General features: G+C 40.4%; 1 protein-coding gene across 2 annotated transcripts in view; it reads left to right on the top strand.

Annotated features, from left to right (window-relative positions):
• The first annotated feature begins 5,672 nt into the window (after positions 1–5,672).
• Positions 5,673–21,214, top strand: part of LRRC2 (leucine rich repeat containing 2) — a 70,039-nt gene continuing 54,497 nt past the window's right edge. The window contains exons 1-2 of one of the 2 annotated variants that reach the window (XM_050913107.1): positions 5,673–5,714; positions 15,815–15,960. In XM_050913107.1, the coding sequence (XP_050769064.1) occupies positions 15,836–15,960 (125 nt within the window). In that variant the 5' untranslated portion in view covers positions 5,673–5,714; positions 15,815–15,835. Of the gene's footprint in view, positions 5,715–15,198; positions 15,257–15,814; positions 15,961–21,214 lie in introns of those variants that run through there. The other variant, XM_050913108.1, reaches the window with a different exon arrangement.

Here is a 21,214-nt window from a genome sequence, read left to right as displayed (position 1 = left end):
ACCTTGTTAACAACCTCCTGGGAAGAACTCAATCAGTCACAGCCTTATTGTCTACTCAAAGAGACTGGCAAAGTCTGTGGGGTCTCGTACAACTCTTGATTTTAAATGCTATATTTCTTCCTCACAGTGCCTGCAAAATCCTTCAGGAACTCTTAGACATTCTTTCTGTCATGATTTTAAGGTCCTTGCACATTTACTGGAGGGAAATTTACCTCTGGACAAACAGCTTCAAAGAGCTGAAATTATTTTTAAGACATTTATGAAACACCGGGGACAACTCTATAGGTATCTTGTCATTCTTTGAGAGTTGCTTATTCCCAGATCACTTGGGAGCTATGACTCTTGAGAACTTACCTACTATGACAACAGGGTCCCCGATGAAGTCCCTAAACAGCAGCAGAGGAAGGGTTTGTTTTCAGTAGAGCTATGCAACATCACCAAAAAACCATAAGCTGAGCCATAAGCCAAGCCTACTGAAGCACTTGTGTGACAGCAGAGGTAAGTCCGCACAAAAGGCTTCATAGCACAGGTAGGACAGCAAAATAGTGTGACTCACAGCCGAGAATTACAAACATTGCCTGAGACTCTGCCCATCATACTAATGCTCTGGGCACATTTCAGAGCAGCCATCTCTGGGCTGTAGCTCTGTCAGGAGTTATAAATTGGATCTTTCCCTTGGTGCATACTGAGATTGTATCAGAAAGGGCTGACCCCTCAAGACTGAAAGGTCACAGATATAAGAATCTGCCCTGCTGAAGTGATTTGTAATGTGACTTATGGATTCTGCAGTATTATTACAGTTATTCTGCAGCTCTGACAGCTCTAGAGTGAAGGCCACTTGGATAGTATGGAAACAAAGCAACAAGCAAAAATACTTCTTTTTGCTGAACTGTTCTGTTCAGCATGATAATTAGTATAGCAAGTTCTATCCCCTCTTCATCCTGACTTTATGTAAGCCTTCTCATAGATTTTGCTTTGTTGTATGTTTATGGGAAATGTATCCCTAAAAAGCTGTTAATTGTCATGTGTTTCCTTCTAGTAGGTGTTTTGATGACAGCTATGTTAGAAGCACTTTTGTTGTCAGTCTTTTTTGTCTGAAGTGTTAGTGTGAAGGTGCCTTGTCTACACTAAATGCTCTTCCCACTTCTACCCATGCTAGGTCTTGGCTGGAGCCTGTGTTACCCAGATACTCAATCTGAATGTCCAAAGTCTTCTACTGACCTTAATTTAATCGCATATTATTATCCATAGTAGAATGAACAAGGAAGAGAGACCAAAAAAATGAGCATATCTATTGTAGTTGATTATCTACAGCAATCATTTACACAGCAGATTGTGTTGTTTGTGGCCTTTACTTTGTGAGTTTTCTATAAAGTGGCTCACCAGAAGAGATTGTTTAAGTAGAGGAACTGTGCTCCAGCTAGAGCAGAAGTGGAAAGAAGAAATATCCCTTGGTTTGTTTGTTAATAGTCAACTCTCAATTATCCCAGTTGGATTATCTGAGTTGTGGATTTATCAGTGTCATGAGTAGAGGATCTACTGTCTTAGGATAGTAGCAGGGTTAGATGAGTACAGTGATTCTTGACCAAGGTTGTATTGCTTTCAGGGCAAGCTCATCACTGGAGGCAATATAGCTGCTGTCTCATGGAGCAGCTGGCTTCACAGTGCGACAGCTTGGGCATTTTTGTATGTTGCTCCAAGACTGGGATGCCAGGGATTTCAGTGCAGGCTCCATCTCCATTTGGCAATAGCTCCAGTTCGGTGAGGCTGATGAGCTCCAGCAGCCAAAACAGACCTGCCTCTTCATGAAATGACTGCTTCGGTACCGCTTCCCAGGCAGTGCTCCTTGTCCAGGAAGATGATTCAGTAGACTGCAGTGTCACATGAGTACATAGACCCTGGTCGGTCTACTAGATCAGCTGGATGAGGAACACTTCCCAGGGGAGCACTGTGGCAGGTGTGCAGTGCCGTGTTTGAGACTCTGCCGAGGCCAGTTTGGCTCTGGCAGACTAACACTGTCGCTGCTGCACTGGGATGTAGTATGCAGTGGGCAGAGAATACCTTTGAGGGAACTAGCTTCTGTCGACCTTAAATTGGTTCCAGCCTGCCAATAGGTTTGGTTGGATGCAAACAAGCCTTCTGTCTGTTCACTGGTCTGTGCTGTCTACTACTCCCCTTGTTTGTGGCGTTATCCATACTATCCAAGCTTTTCCTATTTGCTGGTATAGCAGCTCCCCTTTTAGCTCCAAGAACGGACTATGCTTTGACCAGATTTGTGCAACCTTAGATGCAAGATACTTTTTGAATGAAGCTGGTTTTGGAGACACATTTAGGTATTGACTTAACTTGCAATTTTCCTTTTCCTTAATCTTTTTTTGTAAAGTACACTGAGATCCACCACTAAACAATTTCATATATTCTGTCTCTCTCTCTCTCCATCTCTTCAGTCACTTTTTATACCTCCTCTAAATCTCCCACGCCCTTCCTCACTTGTTCTTCCATCATTAGTGTCCCCTCCTTCATAGGACAGCCTTTTTTTTTTTAATTAGGTGATGTCTATTTTACCAGCTGATCTTTTTTTCTCACTCCCTTCCCAGCACACATCCCAAATCTCTCCTCCTCATGGATAGCCTATGATTGTAATTTGAAGAATGGCTGATCTATGACTCCTTGGCTAGTGCCAGGGATGTAACTACAAGGTCAGCTGTCTGTTGCTGAGACACATCTCAGTATTTCAGCATTTAAAGAGCACAAGACCTCTTACCTTCCTTAGCCAAAATCAACGCCTGTACAGCAACTGGTGGATCCTGAAAAAGTGAGATGGAGATCACATGTTTCTTAATATAATTGCTAATTAAGAATTATTTCCTGTTGTTGTCTTCTGAACAAAAACATAGGAACATGTTTTCCTACACTACAAGAAAGCAGAAATATGGAGCGCACTTTTGATCACACAAGGGATGCACTTTCTCTGCTCCAAAGTATTGTCTCCCTCACTGATTGCTTCGTCAGCTCTTGCAGCTGAAGCCTGACATGCATCAGTGCTACAGGAAACCCAGATAGCTATTTGGCAAAAATGTGCATGTTGGTGGGCAGATGTATCAGAAAATAAAAATGTCTTAGGCAACTCAGACGTGGTAGCAGTGATCAATACACTTTTTATCACTGATGTTTGTGAAGAATAAGATGACTGAACAGTAAGGACTTGTGATGCAGATCCTTCAGACATGTCACCATACCTCGAAAGATGCTGCATCGAAAAAGATCACAGTGAATCCTGATATTATCTCCTTCAGGCTTGAAGACAAAATTGAATGTTTAAATCCGCAGTTCATGGTTTTCCCTGATTTTCGCTTTCCATTGGTACCAATGTGATATGATTTCAGTGAGGGCACTGAAAACACAGCAATATAAAACCAGTATCTGAAGTTTCAGCCAAGCCTAGCTGCTGTAACTAATGTTTATTATTACTGGCAGTGATGAATAAGAAACAGAGATGGTTGAAAAATGCCAGTTCTTTTTTTATCAGAAAATTAAATAATATTTGTGGTGGGTTAACCCTGGCTAGATGCCAGGTGCCCACCAAAGCCGCTCTATCACTCCCCCTCCTCAGCCGGACAGGGGGAGAAAATAAAACGAAAGGCTTGTGGGTTGAGATAAGGACAGGGAGATCACTCACTAATTACCGTCACAGGCAAAACAGACTCGACTTGGGGAAAAATTAGTTTAATTTATTACTAGTCAAATCAGAGCAGGATAATGAGACAGAAAACCAAATCTTAAAACACCTTCCCCCCACCCCTCCCTTCTTCCCAGGCTTAACTTTACTCCTTATTTTCTCCACCTCCTCCCCGCCTGAGCGGCGCAGGGGGACGGGGAATGGGTGTTTGGGTCAGTTCATCACACGTTGTTTCTGCCGCTCCTTCCTCCTCAGGGGGAGGACTCCTCGCACTCTTCCCCTGCTCCAGCGTGGGGTCCCTCCCACGGGAGACAGTCCTTCACGAACTTCTCCAACGTGAGTCCTTCCCACGGGCTACAGTTCTTCACGAACTGCTCCAGCATGGGTCCCTTCCACAGGGTGCAGTCCTTCAGGAGCAGACTGCTCCAGCGTGGGTCCCCCACGGGGTCACAAGTCCTGCCAGCAAACCTGCTTCAGCGTGGGCTCCTCTCTCCACGGGGCCACGGGTCCGCAGGTCCTGCCAGGAGCCTGCTCCAGCGTGGGCTTCCCACGGGGTCACAGTCTCCTTCAGGCATCCGCCTGCTCCGGCGTGGGGTCCTTCACGGGCTGCAGGTGGATATCTGCTCCACCGTGGACCTCCATGGGCTGCAGGGGGACAGCCTGCCTCACCATGGGCTTCACCACGGGCTGCAGGGGAATCTCTGCTCCGGTGCCTGGAGCACCTCCTCCCCCTCCTTCTTCACTGACCTTGGTGTCTGCGGAGTTGTTTCTCTCACATCTTCTCACTCCGATCTCTCTTGCTGCAACTGCAACTCCCCTGTAACTTCTTTTCCCTTTCTTAAATATGCTATCACAGAGGCGCTACCACTGTTGCTGATGGGCTCGGCCTTGGCCAGCGGCGGGTCCGTCCTGGAACCCGCTGGCATTAACTTTATCGGACATAGGGGAAGCTTCTAGCAGCTTCTCACAGAAGCCACCCCTGTAGCCCCCCCCCCGCTACCAAAACCTTGCCACGCAAACCCAATACAATATTTTAATTGAAAAGATAAATTTAAAAGGAAATTAAATCAAAAGCAATTTTTGGAAATGTTTCCGATGAAAAACTATTTTTTTAAAACATCAGACTCAAAACCTTGCACTAAAAGTCCTTTCTTTCTTTCTCTGGTTAGGTGTAAATCAGTTATTTTTTGACTAAGAAAGATTTTCTAATTAGGAATGAATGGGCTTATTTCATCAAAGGCACAATCACAAAATTTCAGCCATTCATGCTGAATAGTCAGGGCCCTCAGGGGCCTCCCCCCCACCCTGTCCCTCGGGCCGTTCCCATCTGCCCACAGCCCAGGACCCCACGTCAGTCCCCTGGGGCCATCAGCCCCTGCCCCAGCGATGCCAATGTCACAGCAGGGATGGTCTCCAGCTTCCCACAGCCCTGCCCTGCCGGGCCATGGGGCAACACTAACAGTAAGCAGGAATACTGCCATCAAAACCAAGCAGTGGGCATAAAAAAAGTGAGCCACCATCAGCAAGTAAGAGCAGAATTTGCTGTAAATCAATCACTCATGGCAACTGCACAGTGAGTGTCTGCCTGCATGTGTGTCTATTTATCTCTCGTACTTGCACAGATGTGGGGAGGAAGAGATAGTCCGTACCAGAGGAATGCAGACTATGTTTATTTTTTTTTGATTCTCCTTGCCCTTTTCCAAGGAAAATACATAAGCATGAGTAACATTAGCTCTGTCACACTTTCCTTGGTGCAAATGAGATGCTGCCCTAGTGCTGTTGTTTCTCATGCTGTGGTGAGTCATGCAGTGTAGACACTTTATCCTGCCCGTGTCTCTGCTGTAAGACCACAGATCATGTTATCACTTTACAAATATAGCATATTAGTACATCTGGAAGGCTAGTCACGCTGTGGGGTTCAAACAGGTCTGGCTGGCCATGAGCTATGCTGCTACTATAAACAACCTCAGTGTCCCAAATTGAATAACCGCAGAGCACTTGGGGAGCTCTGGACACTCGCGTTCTTTAGTAGTAGGTAAGTGACAGTTTTGCTGATTATTGTGTTTCTTCAGATGTGTGGGGTCAAGGTGGGAAATGGCAGGGCAAGTGAGAAGTCATTATCAGGTCTTCGTTGCTGCTACCGTGCTGTGGATTTTTAAATGGCAATGTACATGGGAAAAATAGCTGAAACACAGAGCTTTAGTCCAAAGTGGTGTGTTTGCTGGACACCTTTAAAGATAGTAAGATTCACCCCATATATAGTTCCTCTAAGTAGATTTACACCTGTGACAAATCCAAACTTTATAATTTAGGAAAGCTTTCAAGACTCCATGACTCAGTTGTAATAAACCCTTGCTATTACATCTCAAGGACATATGCTGGTGTGAGAATGTTTTTCAATAAAAAAATGGTTGGAGAGGTTGGTCATTTGTCTTTGTTGTCTGTCAAAATTTAGAGTGGAATTTAAAAAGAGTTATAGAACTTCAGTTTCTGAAGGCCACTTCCAGCAAATCTAACTGGTACAGGAAATCTAGCCTGCTAAATCTTTTGTGAACAAAGCCTATCATTTAAAGTAAAATATTGTCATTATTGTTGTTGTTGCTACCATAAGTGTTTATGTGCTGTCTATCACTGACATGTTACTTTCTGTAGGCTAAAAGGTACTGACTAGCTCTCTTCCTCTCAATAGTAGTTAACTGAGCACCATTTCAAGGATCAGTGATGGATGATAATGCTCATTAGCCAAAGAGGTAGATTCTACCAGAGAATTTCATCCACTTTGCTCTTCTCAGGCGGAACATGAAGGTGGAGAATTATTCTGAGGTGGATGTCCAGCTGTCCATGCCACCTGTGTCTCCTATCCACAGGCATGGGAGGGTTTTGTGGGAAGGACTAAAGACACAACTGTGGTGAGGGAAGAGAGCTGATAAAATACAGCTGCCACCTCATGACTGTGTGGTGGGGTTTGGACCATTTGAGCTAAAATAACTTGGCTGCTGGAGCAGTTGAAAGCAGCATCTTCTCTTGCTTATCTAAATTGTCTGCCATATCTTCTTAAATCACAGAATTTGACTGCTTAGGAACTGGCTATGAGCATTTTACTCACAATATGAATAAAATGATCTTGTATCTAACACTGGAAATAGGACTAAGAGGCTTGATGCCATAGGTCAGACATAGGTTTTTGCTCTCCTTCTCCAGTAGAGGAAGATGCAGGTGATAGGATTGGATTCTTAGATCAATGCATGGAAAACGGACCCCTGGGAGCAAAAGGAAATGATCAAAATTTTGAGGCTCTTTGGCTATTCTCAATTAGGACAGGGAGCCTAAAATAACATTTATGATGCTGTCATCCACATAGATAACTTCAGAGGCTGGACCCTGTAGATGAAAGGTAACAGTAGTAGCCGCACTTCCTGGGGATGGTCCAGGTCTATTAACCTTAAGACAAACAAGAATAAGTCAACAAAACATTGTGGTAAAAAACTGGATGGCATAAAACAGGTCTGAGAAACCTGAGACTGTAATTTTATGCTTAATTAAGATGATCTAATTGTATATGAAAGCCTCCATGTTTTGTTCAGTGACACTGAGTGCAATTTTATTTGCCATGGGTCTTTGTATGAGTAATTAAGTGGGGTCTCTCTAATCAATTCTTAGCACACGCTCTAACTTTCCCAGGACTCTGTTGTCTACTACCTAAGACAATTGTTTTCACCTGCTGACTACAGCTGCATTCATAGATTCAACCACCTTTAAAAATATGTAACACTTTTGAGCTTACTGTTTTTCCTTTGACAAGAAACAGCCTTAAAATACATGCCCATTTCAAATACATCCACCCTCTCTCAGTCTTATGAGAATTAGACCTCTTTTCAGCAATGCCCAGTGAAAAAAAACCAGAACGGATTTATGTCATAGACATCAGTCCAGTGTTTCATTAGCTTCATTGTCAGTGGAAGAATCACTTTGAATAATTAGTCAGCTCACTGAAGTGCTAGGGGAATACATCTGTACTAAATCCCCTTGCATATGTAACATCTATCATGCTTGATGGCAAACATATTAGTGCTACAAGAGTTGAGGAAGTATAAGGAATATTGTAATTCAGCTGCTAATTAATCCATAATTAAAGACCTAATTAATGAATAACCCTGTGAAAAATTGTCTAAAAATCAAGATGTGAAGACTGCAGTGATAAAGAGGGATCTTGTTTGTGAGACTGCTTAATTTACATCTGGAATAGGAACTGATTAATGAAAACTGTCAGTAAGACGTGCTGCAGCACTGGACAAAGAGAAATATGCACATAAAAATGTGTGGAAACCAAGCTCAGCCTTTGCATATCTATATTCGCATATCTATATTCACCTATCCTTTTAATTTTACAATGTTCATAGTTATTTCTACCTGAAGTATAAGGAGTAGGTTAAGAAAAGACATATTTGCTCTCTTAGTTGTGGTATGTAAACAATGCAAAAGTTATTTATTTGTGTGTGAAAGAGGCTAATGTCAGGTTCTGTTCTTAAATGCCTCTTTTATGAAATAACTAAAGCAGAAAACTCAAAAAGAACTTGATTCATCAGAGCATTCAGGATTAAGTCCCGTGATATGCAAAGACACTAATTTCTGAAATTAACTTCAGTGAAAGCTGGACTAATTAATAGCTTGAAAGTGTCACTGTCTGTCTGTGCTTGTTTATCTAGGAGCTGCCTGGCTGAGACTGTGCTCTTGAGAGAGCAGGAGGGAACATTTAAAACTCCCCAAACATCTGGGCTCACATCCAAGTGTCAGGACTGCTTTCTCCAGCCCTGGAGCAGTTTGTCCCTTTCCTCTTCTATTTATTCCGCAGTCAGCTGTGTTTGCAGGATCTCTGCGGACCCAGACCTTCAGGGGGACACCCACTGTGATCCATAGCATTGCCCTGCCCACGTGCTTCCCAGGACCCAGCCATCACATGCATGTATATATGATCTGAAGCACAATCTAACTTGGATCGCCGACTCAAAACTCTGTCAAATCTGCACATTCGGCAAGTCTAGTGACAGATAAACCAGCCAAACTAGCAGGGAAAATAATTTCCTGCTGGTGTAGAACAAGAAGAGATTGTTACTGGCAGCAAGACTAGGTAGGGAAGAGCAGCTTCCTGCTTCACAGTCCTCTCCCACTCCCCAAGTGGCACAGGGAAGCACTACCCCACTTACAAGCTGTGCACAGTTAGCACAATATAGTTGTATACTATGAACATTGTCACCGTTTCTATTGCTCTTTCAATCACAGCATGTTTCTGTAATTTAATCTTTCCTTGATAACACAAAAAATGTGTTCAGTTACTATCCAAATGTCAAGTTTCCTTTGAATTATTTAAAGACTTGTGAGATAAATTACTTGATCATTCTGAAGCACAGTGTGAGCGAGCTTATTTCCTAAGAAATTATTTGCAGAATTGGTAGGAAATATGTTTACCCACATTTTCCCCAATGTAATCCTGCCAGTAATATTCATAAGATTGCAGCAGATCTCCCACAGTGATTATCTGAAAGAAAAAGCACCCAAGTGAACAAGGCTGTTAAACAAACTGAAGAAACCAAAACATTAATAATTTGGTAAGTCACGTAAAGCAGCAAAGGAAAGTATACACAGTCCTGTTACTGAGGGCAATCAGGCCCCATACGAATGCAGGAGGGCTGTAACAGAGACTAATATTGGCTGTATCTGTAGTATCAAAACTATGTTGGACATGTTCCAGACTTGAGAGAAGACACAGGTCTTGTTCTACAGAATATGTTGTCCACAGGCAAGTTGGCCAGCATTAACACTGATGCCAGCTATGTTCAGAGGAGGCTAGACTGTAGTATAATAAAGCCAATATAATTTTGGCTTATGACTGGCAGTATTCAACCCACTTCAGACAAGACAGAGATAACATTGGTAAACAGGGAAGAGCCATGGAAGAGTTGGTACAATTAGTCCTGGAAGGCCACACAGTCTTCAGATCTAAGAACACTTTTCCCCTGTGCTCCAATACTTTCCTTTCCAAAGAAGACCTTGCCTTGTCCTTAATTTTTTGTAGTATGTTCCCCAGTGCATCTATACATTGATATATCTCAGGTGCTGACGAGAGTGCAGAAAGGCTGCAAACTGTTCATTCAATGAAGCTGCTGATTTGAAGAACACTTCTTCTGTGTGGAAGGCCTTCTGTCTGGAATTCAGTGTTACTTTTAGCTTATGTATCCTTAAACAGTTTGCTTCTCAAGATCAGGCAGACCATGGCATCTTGTGATGCAAGCACAGGTAACAGAGATGAAACTCCTTCAGCATTAAATACCAGGAGCTGCCAAAAGGCAGTCCCATTTTAAAACCTAGTTACCTGAGTGTTCCTCCATATCCCAAATTGGTTATACTTCCAGATGTATTGCAAGTCATCATTTCCCCCTTTTTATTAAGTCCGGGGGGGAAGGGGGGAAGAGTCAAATGCCTGCTCTGGGTTCAGAGGCCAAGTGGGAACAAATACAAGTAAGTGGTCATGAGATCACTGGCCGCTGTCAAAGATGGGTGTGGAAACATCCGGCAGGTCTGTGGCAGAGCTGTAAACAAGGGGTGGAGATATCAGTAGCTGAAGGGAGCAAAGGCATTTAAGGGGTAGCATACTAAATCTCTCCAGTTTTACTGGTGGGTTGACAGGCTCTGAAGTACGCATATCTTTGTAGCAACAACATGAATAACAAGAAATAGAAAATAATAAAGATACAGACTTTACAACGCAGTTATCGTCTTTTCCATTCTGTAGTTTTTCCAACACCTTACTGAACAGATTCCAGTCTAGAGCTCCTGGGTACTCCTACTATTTAAAGAAAGACTGAAGTAGATGCTAGAGAACTATCTATGTATCTTTAGATGAATTTATGCAATAAAATAAAATAAATGATAATATAAATGATAAAATAAATATAATCCATGCAGATACTTAAGCAGGTGCTTTTACTAGCGATAACATTTGGCATTAATGTTGTATCATTTAAATGAAAACATATGATGAGAATCATCACTAAGATTTTCCTTTTTTGCCACCTAATCCTCCAAATGCTTGAGTGACAAAATCCTTATACATATAACTACTGTGTTTGATTTTAATAGGCCTATTTATATACACAGTTAAATGAATAAAATTTTTGCAAGATTGTAAAGGAACAGTGTTGTCTTCTTTTTAAGACCAGAAATCTCACAGAAGTGTCTGTAAAGGCATTTGTTCTGTTCCATACATGCAGGGATAACTCATGGCAATCAGAGACCTAAACCCAAATATTGATAGCAAAAGAGTGCTCTTATGTGAGCAAGCGCTTCTTCTCACCTCAGCTGGCCCAGAGAGGTGGTAGATTATTAAATTCACCTGGAGAGAAGTAAAGATGGGTTTCAGCATCGAGATGGGGCCTGCAGTAGGGCAAGGTTGAGAGAGTTGCTGAGGAGAGAGGCTTGGTAAGGTGCCTAGTGAAGGCACAGGGCTCTGGAATAGTGAGATTGTGAAAAGTTTGTAGGTCATAGTATCTGGTACTGAAAGTACAGCCCTGAGGGGAGAAATACGAATTTGTGGTTTAGAATGTAGAGACGGGAAATGCTAGTTATAAGGATTCTTGTGCGTCCCTTATTGATGAAAATTGGGACAAGGTTGGAGATGACCTAGCCTGCTAGTTGAGGAAGAGAAGATGTTGCAAAGGCTATGGTATTCAAAGGGATTTCTGACACCACCACCCCCCTCCCCCCGAAGATAAGTGTTATTTTTTTTCTTCTCCCTCTTCTTAAGGAAAGTATAAAGAGAGGGAAGGAGTGAAGCAAAGGGAAACTTCTTTCCTCTGCTATTAGTACAAGTTTCTCTGGTTAGAAACTCTGGTATCACTTTGCCAAATAATGCAAATGCTTGTTATCAAAAAAGCTCTTTTTAAAAAAAAATTAATTACTTAAAATATTTATTACTTAAAAATATTGCCTTAAACATAATGTGTGGCTGCTTATGGAGGGAAAAATCTTGCAATCATTAAAAAAGAAATGTATCCTGAATGGCCAGCTTTGTTTCTGAGTTAACCATTACGAGAAAGGTAAGAAATCAGACTGACTTCCCAGTATGTTGCCTTTTAAGGATATTGATTAAGACCTTGTAGATTACTTCTTGGGAGGTGTAAATGGCTAGGGATAAGATTATTTGCTTCCATAAACACACACAGAGAACTATTTTCTCCACAAATGATTCTCTTGTAAATGACATCTTTACCTTCTTTTTATGTTCCTGAATCCCTTTTCCCCTGGAAAGCACTGTGCTTTCATTATCATACATTACCAAAGAGCCTTGCTTTTGTGATCTATCTTGCTAATAACTCGTAAGACTGAATGAACGTTATAACCGTGCATCATCTAAGCAAGGTGTGCTGATCATGTACAGCATAATTTAGATGTAGATGTCACCCAAGGAAGATGGCATTAAGCTGCAAACTCAGTGTAGTTACGAAGTAGGGCCTTGCAAATGCAGGTGATGGTTGCTTTTGTGGTCAGGACTTGTCCTTAATGAAAGCAAGGTTGCCTGTTTCTTGGGTGAGAAATAACTTGAGTTTTTGTTTTTGTTTTTCACTTACAGCCATATTAGTGGGTTGGGTAATCCTCACAAGTATGACCAAAGCTTGTCCTTAATGAGCGTGTGTAAGTATGGGGGTGTGAAAGGAGCAATGCTGAATAACAAAAGGATGGGGAAATTGGAAGAGGAAGGGGGCTGAAGTATGTGTAGATTTGGGTGAATTAACCATGTAACTGCTTTGAGCAGGACAGTTGGACTAGGTGACCTCCGGAGGCCCTTTCCAGCCTCACTGGTTCTGTGATTTCTGACAACGGGTAAAATGCTAATAGTGATTACCTGTGAAGACCCTAAGTATTGGAGGGAACACAGGTGTGGAATGCCAGTTGAAGGGAAGAAGTTAGAAAGAAGTCTATAATGAGGCATTTCTCTATCCAAATGTAACTTCCCACCTGTGACTAATAGATGATAGCTTTGGGTTTTCTTGTGCAGGCCTAACCTGATGACTGGAAGAAAGCAACTGCTGTATGTGAACTTGGAACTTGTAGAGCCCTATGTATTTCTAGAAATGGAACTTATTATTGGTAGTTGCTTCTTCAGTTGCAAATTCTTGCCATGCATGGGTAAGCACCCTGACAAACCTACACTTAGGGTCAGATAAATCTAGTTTCTGCCAGCTTGCCAGGCTGTTTTCTGGGCAACATCTCATCATCAGGAAAATAGTGGCATCTGAACTTTGCGAAATATACATTCTGCCATCGCGCTTGATACTTCATGCCCATTTTTTGGACTAGGATATGGCATAAAGCAACAGCCCTGTGAAGGTTGTTGGATGCCCTTTTTAGAGTTGTAGATAGGAACAAAGTTTCACGTTTGTCCTGATGAATATTTCTAAAGCCTTAGCCACCCTGTGATCTGATCAGGATTTGTGGCTTTGCTCTTTCTGAAGAGATTAGTCTTGAGGAGTTATGATGGACACCTCTCACCTCCCACCCACTTTCCTCCTCTGCTTGGTTTTACCATTGAAGAAAAACCCCAGCACATTGCAGCCTAATCGAATATGTGGATAAAAGCTGTATGAACTTTTCCAACTTGAGTGTCTAATAAATCAGTGTCTCAATAAAGAACAGATGACTTAACCTGGGAGACAGGAAGGTGAGGAACAAGTCAAGGAAATAGAGTACTTTTACAGTTTATTCAGACTTTGTGTTGATTAAAGCCATTTAGTTCCAACAGAGGTCAAGTGTCCAGCTGCCACTTGACTGTCTCTCAGCAATTCAGCTCCTGCAATAACCCTTCTACCAAAACACACTGCTATGAATTGGTCTATTAAAATGAATTAGATCCTGCAGAGTGACTGCTGGTCTGCAGCTGCTGTGAGGGGGAAGTCCTTGTCACTGGGTTTCTTGATTTGGGCAGCAGAGGAGAATGTTTTATTTTATGCGGTAAACAGTTTCCTGTAAATTATTAGTGAATACGTTTTAGAAGGGTGCAGCTGATTATAGACAAACCTTTCCACTAAGAATAAGGTCACCATTCTCATTACACTGCTATTAATGGGGTTTTGACTCGGCTGTTGTCAGCAGTTGGTTCCAGATAGGCTGGGAACTATTTTTGCCTCGTTGTTAGTGCTCGTAAAGATAAACAAGCAATGGGAGCAGCTTTATGAACAGCAAAGATAGCAGTTTCTATAAACATCCTCAGATATAGAAGACTATGTCATAGAAAAATATTGGTCTCTGACCAGTCTCTGTGCCAGTACTTGGAGGTATTTGTAAGGGTGTTTCTTACTAGAGATGACAAATAAGGTGGACAGGTAGGAACCTTTCTTCTTGGTAGTACCTATGCATAATCCTTTTTAGTCCACGCTGTGTATTTTCCAGAGGACATGAAGGTGTTCTGCTGGCTCAGAAGAAATTATTCCTTTATGTGTTACGTATTACAGAGAGATGTATAGGTGAAAGGAGGTGAAAGAGAAAAGGGACAGTTACGAAGTTACAAGAGGAAAAATGCAGAAGGGAGAATAACTTCCCCTTCCACCTCAGTATTAGAACAGAAGGACAGATAATAGATAGTCCCAGTTGAAGGACGTAGAGCTTGGAAAAAATGATCACCGTAAGGGCTAAGGAAAAAGTAATAGATACAAGCTTGAAAACACACAGTAAAGGAAGGAGCAGATTGCTTTTTAAATGATCAGTAGATGGTCCAGCAGGGTTTTCTTCTTTCCTTCCTTTATTTTTTTTTTTTAAGCTTATGAATGGTATAATAAATACGGTATCTAATGAAACCTCAAGCAAATTTTAAGTAACTGATTTTCCTTTTCTCTTTTCTCTTGGTAGAAGCAATTATTTTTAGAAGGCTTCGAACTTCTGTTTTATAAGACTTGTTTCAGTGGTTCAGCAAACCATTTTATAAAGAAGTAAGCATGACAGAAGTCCTCTGTAGACAATCTAGCTGCATTTCATGAAAACCAGTGTATTGTGATGATTGTACCCTCACCAGTGACTCCATGCAAGAGAGTACAGTTTTACCTATTTTATCAAGATTCATATCTGTACATAAGTTAGTGATTTAGTAGGCCATTTGTTTCCTTTGTTGGTACTGAACTATTGCTACAGTTTAGTAAGGAACACCATGTTGCCAGTCACGCTGTGTTTCAGAAGATGTAAATCCGAGGTCTTCATCTCTTGTGGTTGTTAAAGATACTACGGCGTGTTTTTCGCCTTGAGTAAAAAGAAGGTAGCGTTCATATTGGGTCAAGCTTAAGCATCATGCCTGCTAAAGGGAATGAGAGCTTTGTTGTTGACTTCAGTAGGGGCAAGGTTCCTGCAAGAAGTTTCTGTGGTTTTAACTGAATATGGAAAGCTTGGCCAGTTAGGGTCCAGTTCAGCTCAGTTTTCAACTGCACGGGACCTAATACATTGATACCAAGCCTTCCATTGTTGGAAGGTAATTCTACACGTACTAATAAATGGAGACGATGTGTTCACAAACCCTCTACCTTACCTCTGCCTTAGGTAAGTTTTCATTGTATGTTACAGGAGTGGTCTTTCAATGCATTTCACAGATAACCACCTACTTTACAAACACTGGAAATTCCTAAATTCCACTGGAACAGGATAGCTTGGGTACCTAAATATCAATATATGAAAACCCAAGATGAAGTGCTTTTGCATGATTTACAATGAATAAATTCTTCATGAGCTCTCATTTTAATATTAGTTACATAAATTGTTAAAAAACCAGTCTCTAAAGTTACTTTCAGCGGCGTTACTTAAATTAATATTTCTTTGCAACCGTGTCTTTATCTTGGAAAGGGAAAAGGGCAAGGAATAAAAAAAATTCAACATTTAGCTGTTGCCATAGATTTTATGTAGAAGTCAGTTGTATGCTACATTGATTACTGCCAGCACAAAACCCTAGATAAATTAGGTAAGATGGAAAGCATACTATGTTAATATTTCTTATGACTTCAGCTTTTTTTCCCAGATAATTTTAATGAAACATGATCATTTAGTTCCTTATTTTGCTCATTATTTCTTTCCTAAAGTGTTCATGATGGCTTGTTCTTGCAGGAGAAGCTTAATGTCGACAGTATGGGGCATCAGGTGATAATATTTGACTTTTCTCTCATAAGAGGACTGTGGGAAACTCGAGTTAAGAAGAACAAAGAACGTCAGAGGAAAGAGAAAGAAAGATTAGAAAAAAGCTCATTGGAGAGGTAAGACAACTTTTCTGCTGTTCATTTTAACGGAATCCATTATTATTATTATCCACTAACATTGCCATATACTAAGCATTACCAGATGATTCAAAATTTTTTTTGGGGGGGGTTGATTTCAATGATTTCTTGCCTCCTTTCCTCAGATGATTGTAAGAGAAATGCAGCACAAACTGTGCTTGTATTTCATTAGTCCCTACTCTTTCCTATGTAGAGTGTGATTTACTAATGGTGCATTTTATTGTCTACTGTGTAGATTTAATTTGACAAGAAAAATAACACATTTTGTATCTTTCTATTGCTTATATGCTATATAAAAGTATGGCTTTTTATTATGGAATTCATGAAAACATGCTCATAAAATTCAGTGCTAAGAAATACTTTAAGTCTTTTGTTGTGTTGACAGGAGAAACAAAAGGAATTAAATAAATGGATACATACGATTGCTTCTGAATAGGAGGGAGAGGACAGAATAAAAGAATTATCAGAGGATTTTTTTCTTGTTCAAATATTAAAGAGAGCCTTGATTATAAATCTTACACCCACTAATCATGTTATTGTTTTTATTATATTTAGTTTATGGTTTCTTTAAGCAATATTTTGGTTTCTTTATGTTCATTCCCATTAGAGACAGTGAAATAAACTGTGCTGGCAATGTTGGAAACATATGACTTATCATTTTTCCCCTCTGAGAAGAGAACAAGGCAGTAAAAATCCCTTTCTACTTTAAAAATAAAAACCACAGGGTTAAACAGTACCCTTGCTTAAGAGCATCATTGCATTGAACCTTTGCGTGGTGTTTCGGCTGTCTCAGGAGACCCCCACTCACCGATTCTCACTGTCAGTGCAGCTACACTGACAACAGAGCAGCTGAGCTAAGAGGAGACCAGGGTAATACACAGTCTGACTGCCCTTTCTGCAAGACCTTTCTCTTCAAAACATCCATAGTCGCAGTCTTGGTTCTCCTGTCTACCCACGAAGCTACCCTAAGCCTGCATTAAAAACCATAATCCTAACAAAAAAAAGAAAAATGAAGCTCGTCCTTCAGATTAAATTCTCTAGCAAGGATAGGCTTTCTTTTTGGTATGAACTCAGGGACAGAAAAAGTTTGCCTTTGTCAGCATTACCCTTATGGTGGAAAAGAGAAGTGAAAGGATTTGGGATGAAACTCAATCAAATCTTATTTCTGTCCCAGATGCTACATTAAGAAGTGGCTTTGTGCAATTGTAATGCAGATAAAGCAGATGACTCTCTACTTTACTGCTGTTTATGTCAGCTAGTGGCTCTTGGAGTGCCACTGCAGCCTTCTTCATAAAAAGAATATTATGACTAGGAACCCACACCTGTAGCTTCTAGCGGTGCATGCAGTCATCTTCAGAACTGACAAAAGGTCAGTCCCAATGTGGATCTAAATGTCAACATCCCCCTGCCACGTTTTGTTTGTTTTTTGGTTTTTTGGGGTGCAGAAGATAACTTCTGAGTTCACTAGTACAAAAGCAAACCAGAAGCGCCAGGCATGGGGAACTTTTGTACAGAAGAGGGAAAGGGCAAGCTTATGTACTATGACGTAGCTAATTTCAGCTCCCGTGTTTTTTGTCAGTAGCATACATTAAGCCTCATATCTTACTGTGGCTTGTGTTTTCCATAAAAAACAGTACATTGTACCTGCTGTTTCTGCTTGTGGTTGTCTGTAGCCGCCCCTCCAGCTGAAAGAGTGGAGCCTGACTGCCTGTTCTGCTCTTTTCCACTAATGAGGTCCAAAGTCAGCCTGTTATCTTCCTGCACCAACTGGAGATGGGGAATTTGGGATATAATGCAGAGAAGTAAAAGGTTCCAAGTGCACTTTCAGCATTCACAAAGGATTTTTGTTTTCTTCCTTTAGCTTGCAATTTGCATATGGTACTTTGTCTTATTGCACATCTTCATGCAATCAGATTGCTTTCCAGTTAGTCTTACTTCTTTTAGAGCTCCTGGAAAAAAGGAGGAAATACATCAGACATTTTCCTGAACGTGAGTGACCAGTATTTCACTCACTGAAATGAATGGCAAAGTTCATGTTCATTCTTATGATGCAGGCCTCATAGAATGGATAAAGCTGGTAGAATAATGGTCCAAGTCATAAAAATATTGGTATTAAAAAACAAAATTCAGTTAAAAGAAAAATCCTCTTTGTTTTCTGAGTTGTACAGTGACCACTGGTCTGTACATCCTAAAGATCAGATTACAAGTTATTTCTTAGATACTTTTCAGCACTTCCAAAGGTTGGGCCAAAAATAGGACAAGATTTTGCTTGTTGTTAGCTCAAAAGTACAGATAAAATTGTAATTATAATTAAATGATTAATAGAAATAATATTTCCCTGTAGAAATGCATTTCATTATTTTTGGGAGTTCTGTGTGTGACTGAATTCTAGTATTCTACTCAGAGGTTAAAATTTTACAACTGTCAGGTAGGTCCACTGAAATCAATACTATTGCTTACTGTCAAGTCACATTACAAAAGTATTTTGGAAAGGATTGTGACCCAAAATGATAATTCCAAAAAGACACTCAGAGAAGGCAGTTTCCTGACTGCATTCTGGCATTTAAGATTCTAGATATTTACTTTTGCCAGCAGCCAGAGTGAATTCCCAAGTAGGGCTGAAATTAATAGTGTTTCTCTGCAAATATACTTGTGTAACAGATGAGTTTGGAATCTCGCCTGCTGAGGCTGCTTTGCTTTTTTTTTTTTTTTTTTTTTTTTTTTAAACAAAATCCAGTTTTTCTCCAAGAGCTTACAATTCACTAATGCCCTTGAGGTTGTGCAGTTCCTTATCAGTCGTGTTGCTATGTAAAATGACCTGATAATATACAGTGAAATGTAGTATGTATTATTTGAAGAAAAACTCCCAATTAACCTCTAGGGAACTTTGCTTGCCTTGCGGAAAAGTAATTTAGTTCATGCAAGGTCAGTAAGCAGTCACATGTAAGATATTTCTCTTTTTTTGACTGAAGATTTTCTAAGAGGAAAACCTCACAAATAAATGCAAAGCTTGAACTGTGTTTGCGTTAATGGTGAGGTCTTGTAAAGATTTTGGGAATTTACAGGTCTAAAACAGATTTTTAAGCAGCTGGCCAGTGAAAGCTGATTCTGGAGAACAGTCTACTGAGAATATTGTGAGAGGCTCATATCTGGGTCTCAGATATTGGTATCAGATCACTTTGAGTGGAGTTAATTCAGTCCTCTGTTTCCTCTTTGCTTTTGTGGGACTGTGGAAGTACGGCAGTTTAAGGAACCCCTCCTTCTGGGGGGCACATATAAACCAGCAACTGAGCATAAAAGAAACAGTACAGTGTTGTGCAGGAGAAATTTCATTTTACTTCATGTTCTTAATCCCACCAGAGAAGCCCATTCTGTATCTCCTATAGGATATGAAACATGAACTGTTACAAAAATGTGCACTGTTCTGTGGTTATCTACATGTTTATGAAAGTTCATATTATGGAAAGAAGTTTGTGTTTACAGCACTGTTTTAGATTTCATCTTCTAGATTCTAGTAGTGGTGAACAATCTTATATTGTACCCTAAAATCCTGAATGCTGTCAGACTAACTTGATGTGGTATGATGATTTTCGTCATTAATTTTTCCTTTCTACTTGTTTTTTTTTTTTTTGGAAAGAGAATGACAGTTTACAGTTAGATTTTTTTTTTTTTTTTTTGAAGGATTGCAACATGTTAGTCTTCTGTGTGAAAAGCAGGTAGGGTAAAAATTGAAGGCTGACAAATTAAGCATTCAAGTGAGGAAATGCCAGAGCTGTTTGCCCAGATTAGCTATCTAAATCTTTGCTGTGAAATGGCACAGCCTCCCCGTCCACCAACCAATCATGCAGCAAAGATAACAGTTTGTTCAGCCACTTCTTCCAGTGTGTCTCTTCTCCAAAAATTTCCTCTCAAGGTCTGGCTACCTAAATGTGCATGTATTACTCTTATGAGTTATGCATTTCCTGAATGTTAAAAGTCAAAAGAAAACTTTCACTCTACAGGCAGACAGTGACTTTTTTCCCTGAGGGGTTATGTGTTTGTTTAATAAAATAGATTTGTCTCTATCTCTCTGCCAAACTTCAGTGTTATAACTCTATTTGTACCTGAACTAAGATTTTATTTGTGATGTTTATCTTTATTCTCCCACTCAATACGCAATTCAGAAATTTTTCTAAGCAAGACTAAAACTCAAGCTGGGAGTCTTTAGCCCCAAACACAAATTATAGGCAACAAGCTGGTAGCAGATCTACAGCACTAATAACCACTTAAGTTATTTGCCTTTGTTCTTAAGCACTTGTGCATACAGACCTTGCATCTAATATAATGCATGCAAATGAGTTGAGAGATAAAAGTCGCTGTTCAGCCACAATCCTTTACAACCCATGGAAAAGCCTGGCAGAGGTACTGAAATTAAATCAATCCAACTGAATTTGAACCAAATGTTACTTGTCCATCAGGAATATTAGTCTAGCTGAGCTCCAGTTTAACTGCACTGCTCTTATAAAAATTCCATAGGATTATTTAATGATCCTGTGTGGCTAGTGATTTTGATTTAAACATCACCCAGGGGTACTAAACTGGTGTCACCATGTAGTGTCCTGGCTATTTCTTCCATCCTGATTTAGAGGAAACAGTGCCGTCTAATGAAACTTCCTTTCTTTACCTAAGAAGCATAGCTTTTCCTCAAGACCTCCTAATCAGACATTGAGCAGTAGGTAACTGCAGAAGGAAGAACCACTCAAAGAAACCCAGCAACTCCTCATTTACTGGGATGGCTCTGCAATCCTTACTAATCCAACCTTTTTGTTTTCCAAGCTGGTCACCCCTTTGAAGGGTCCAATCATTGAATTTATTCTACAGTAACTCTTTGCATCAGGTTGATTAGATTTGTGATTTTGTTGGAGAATCTAAAATGCCAAGTAAGGAACTCCTATATCCTCGAAAGGAAATATTTATAATAAAATTTTAATTATATGTTGTTAAATGTCTTTGCTGCAGATATACTCCAATAGTGAAGTAATGTTTGGGGAACGATTAGCTGAAGATAAGTTCAGCACTAACCAAAATGGAAGTACTTCAATTATTCCATTTCCCTGCTGATCCTGTTTCGTATCTATAGTGTATTGTCCATAAAGCTTACTGAAAAACAGCAATGTATTGGGAAATAGCCTGCCAGAATAAACCTTTCCTCTATACCATTTACAGTCTGCTTTAGTGACAGGTGTGCTTTTGT

This window comes from Gymnogyps californianus, chromosome Z (assembly GCF_018139145.2).
Source record: "Gymnogyps californianus isolate 813 chromosome Z, ASM1813914v2, whole genome shotgun sequence".
NCBI lineage: Eukaryota > Metazoa > Chordata > Aves > Accipitriformes > Cathartidae > Gymnogyps > Gymnogyps californianus.
Note: the sequence above shows the minus strand (reverse complement) of the source record. Positions and strands in the feature narration are given on the sequence as shown.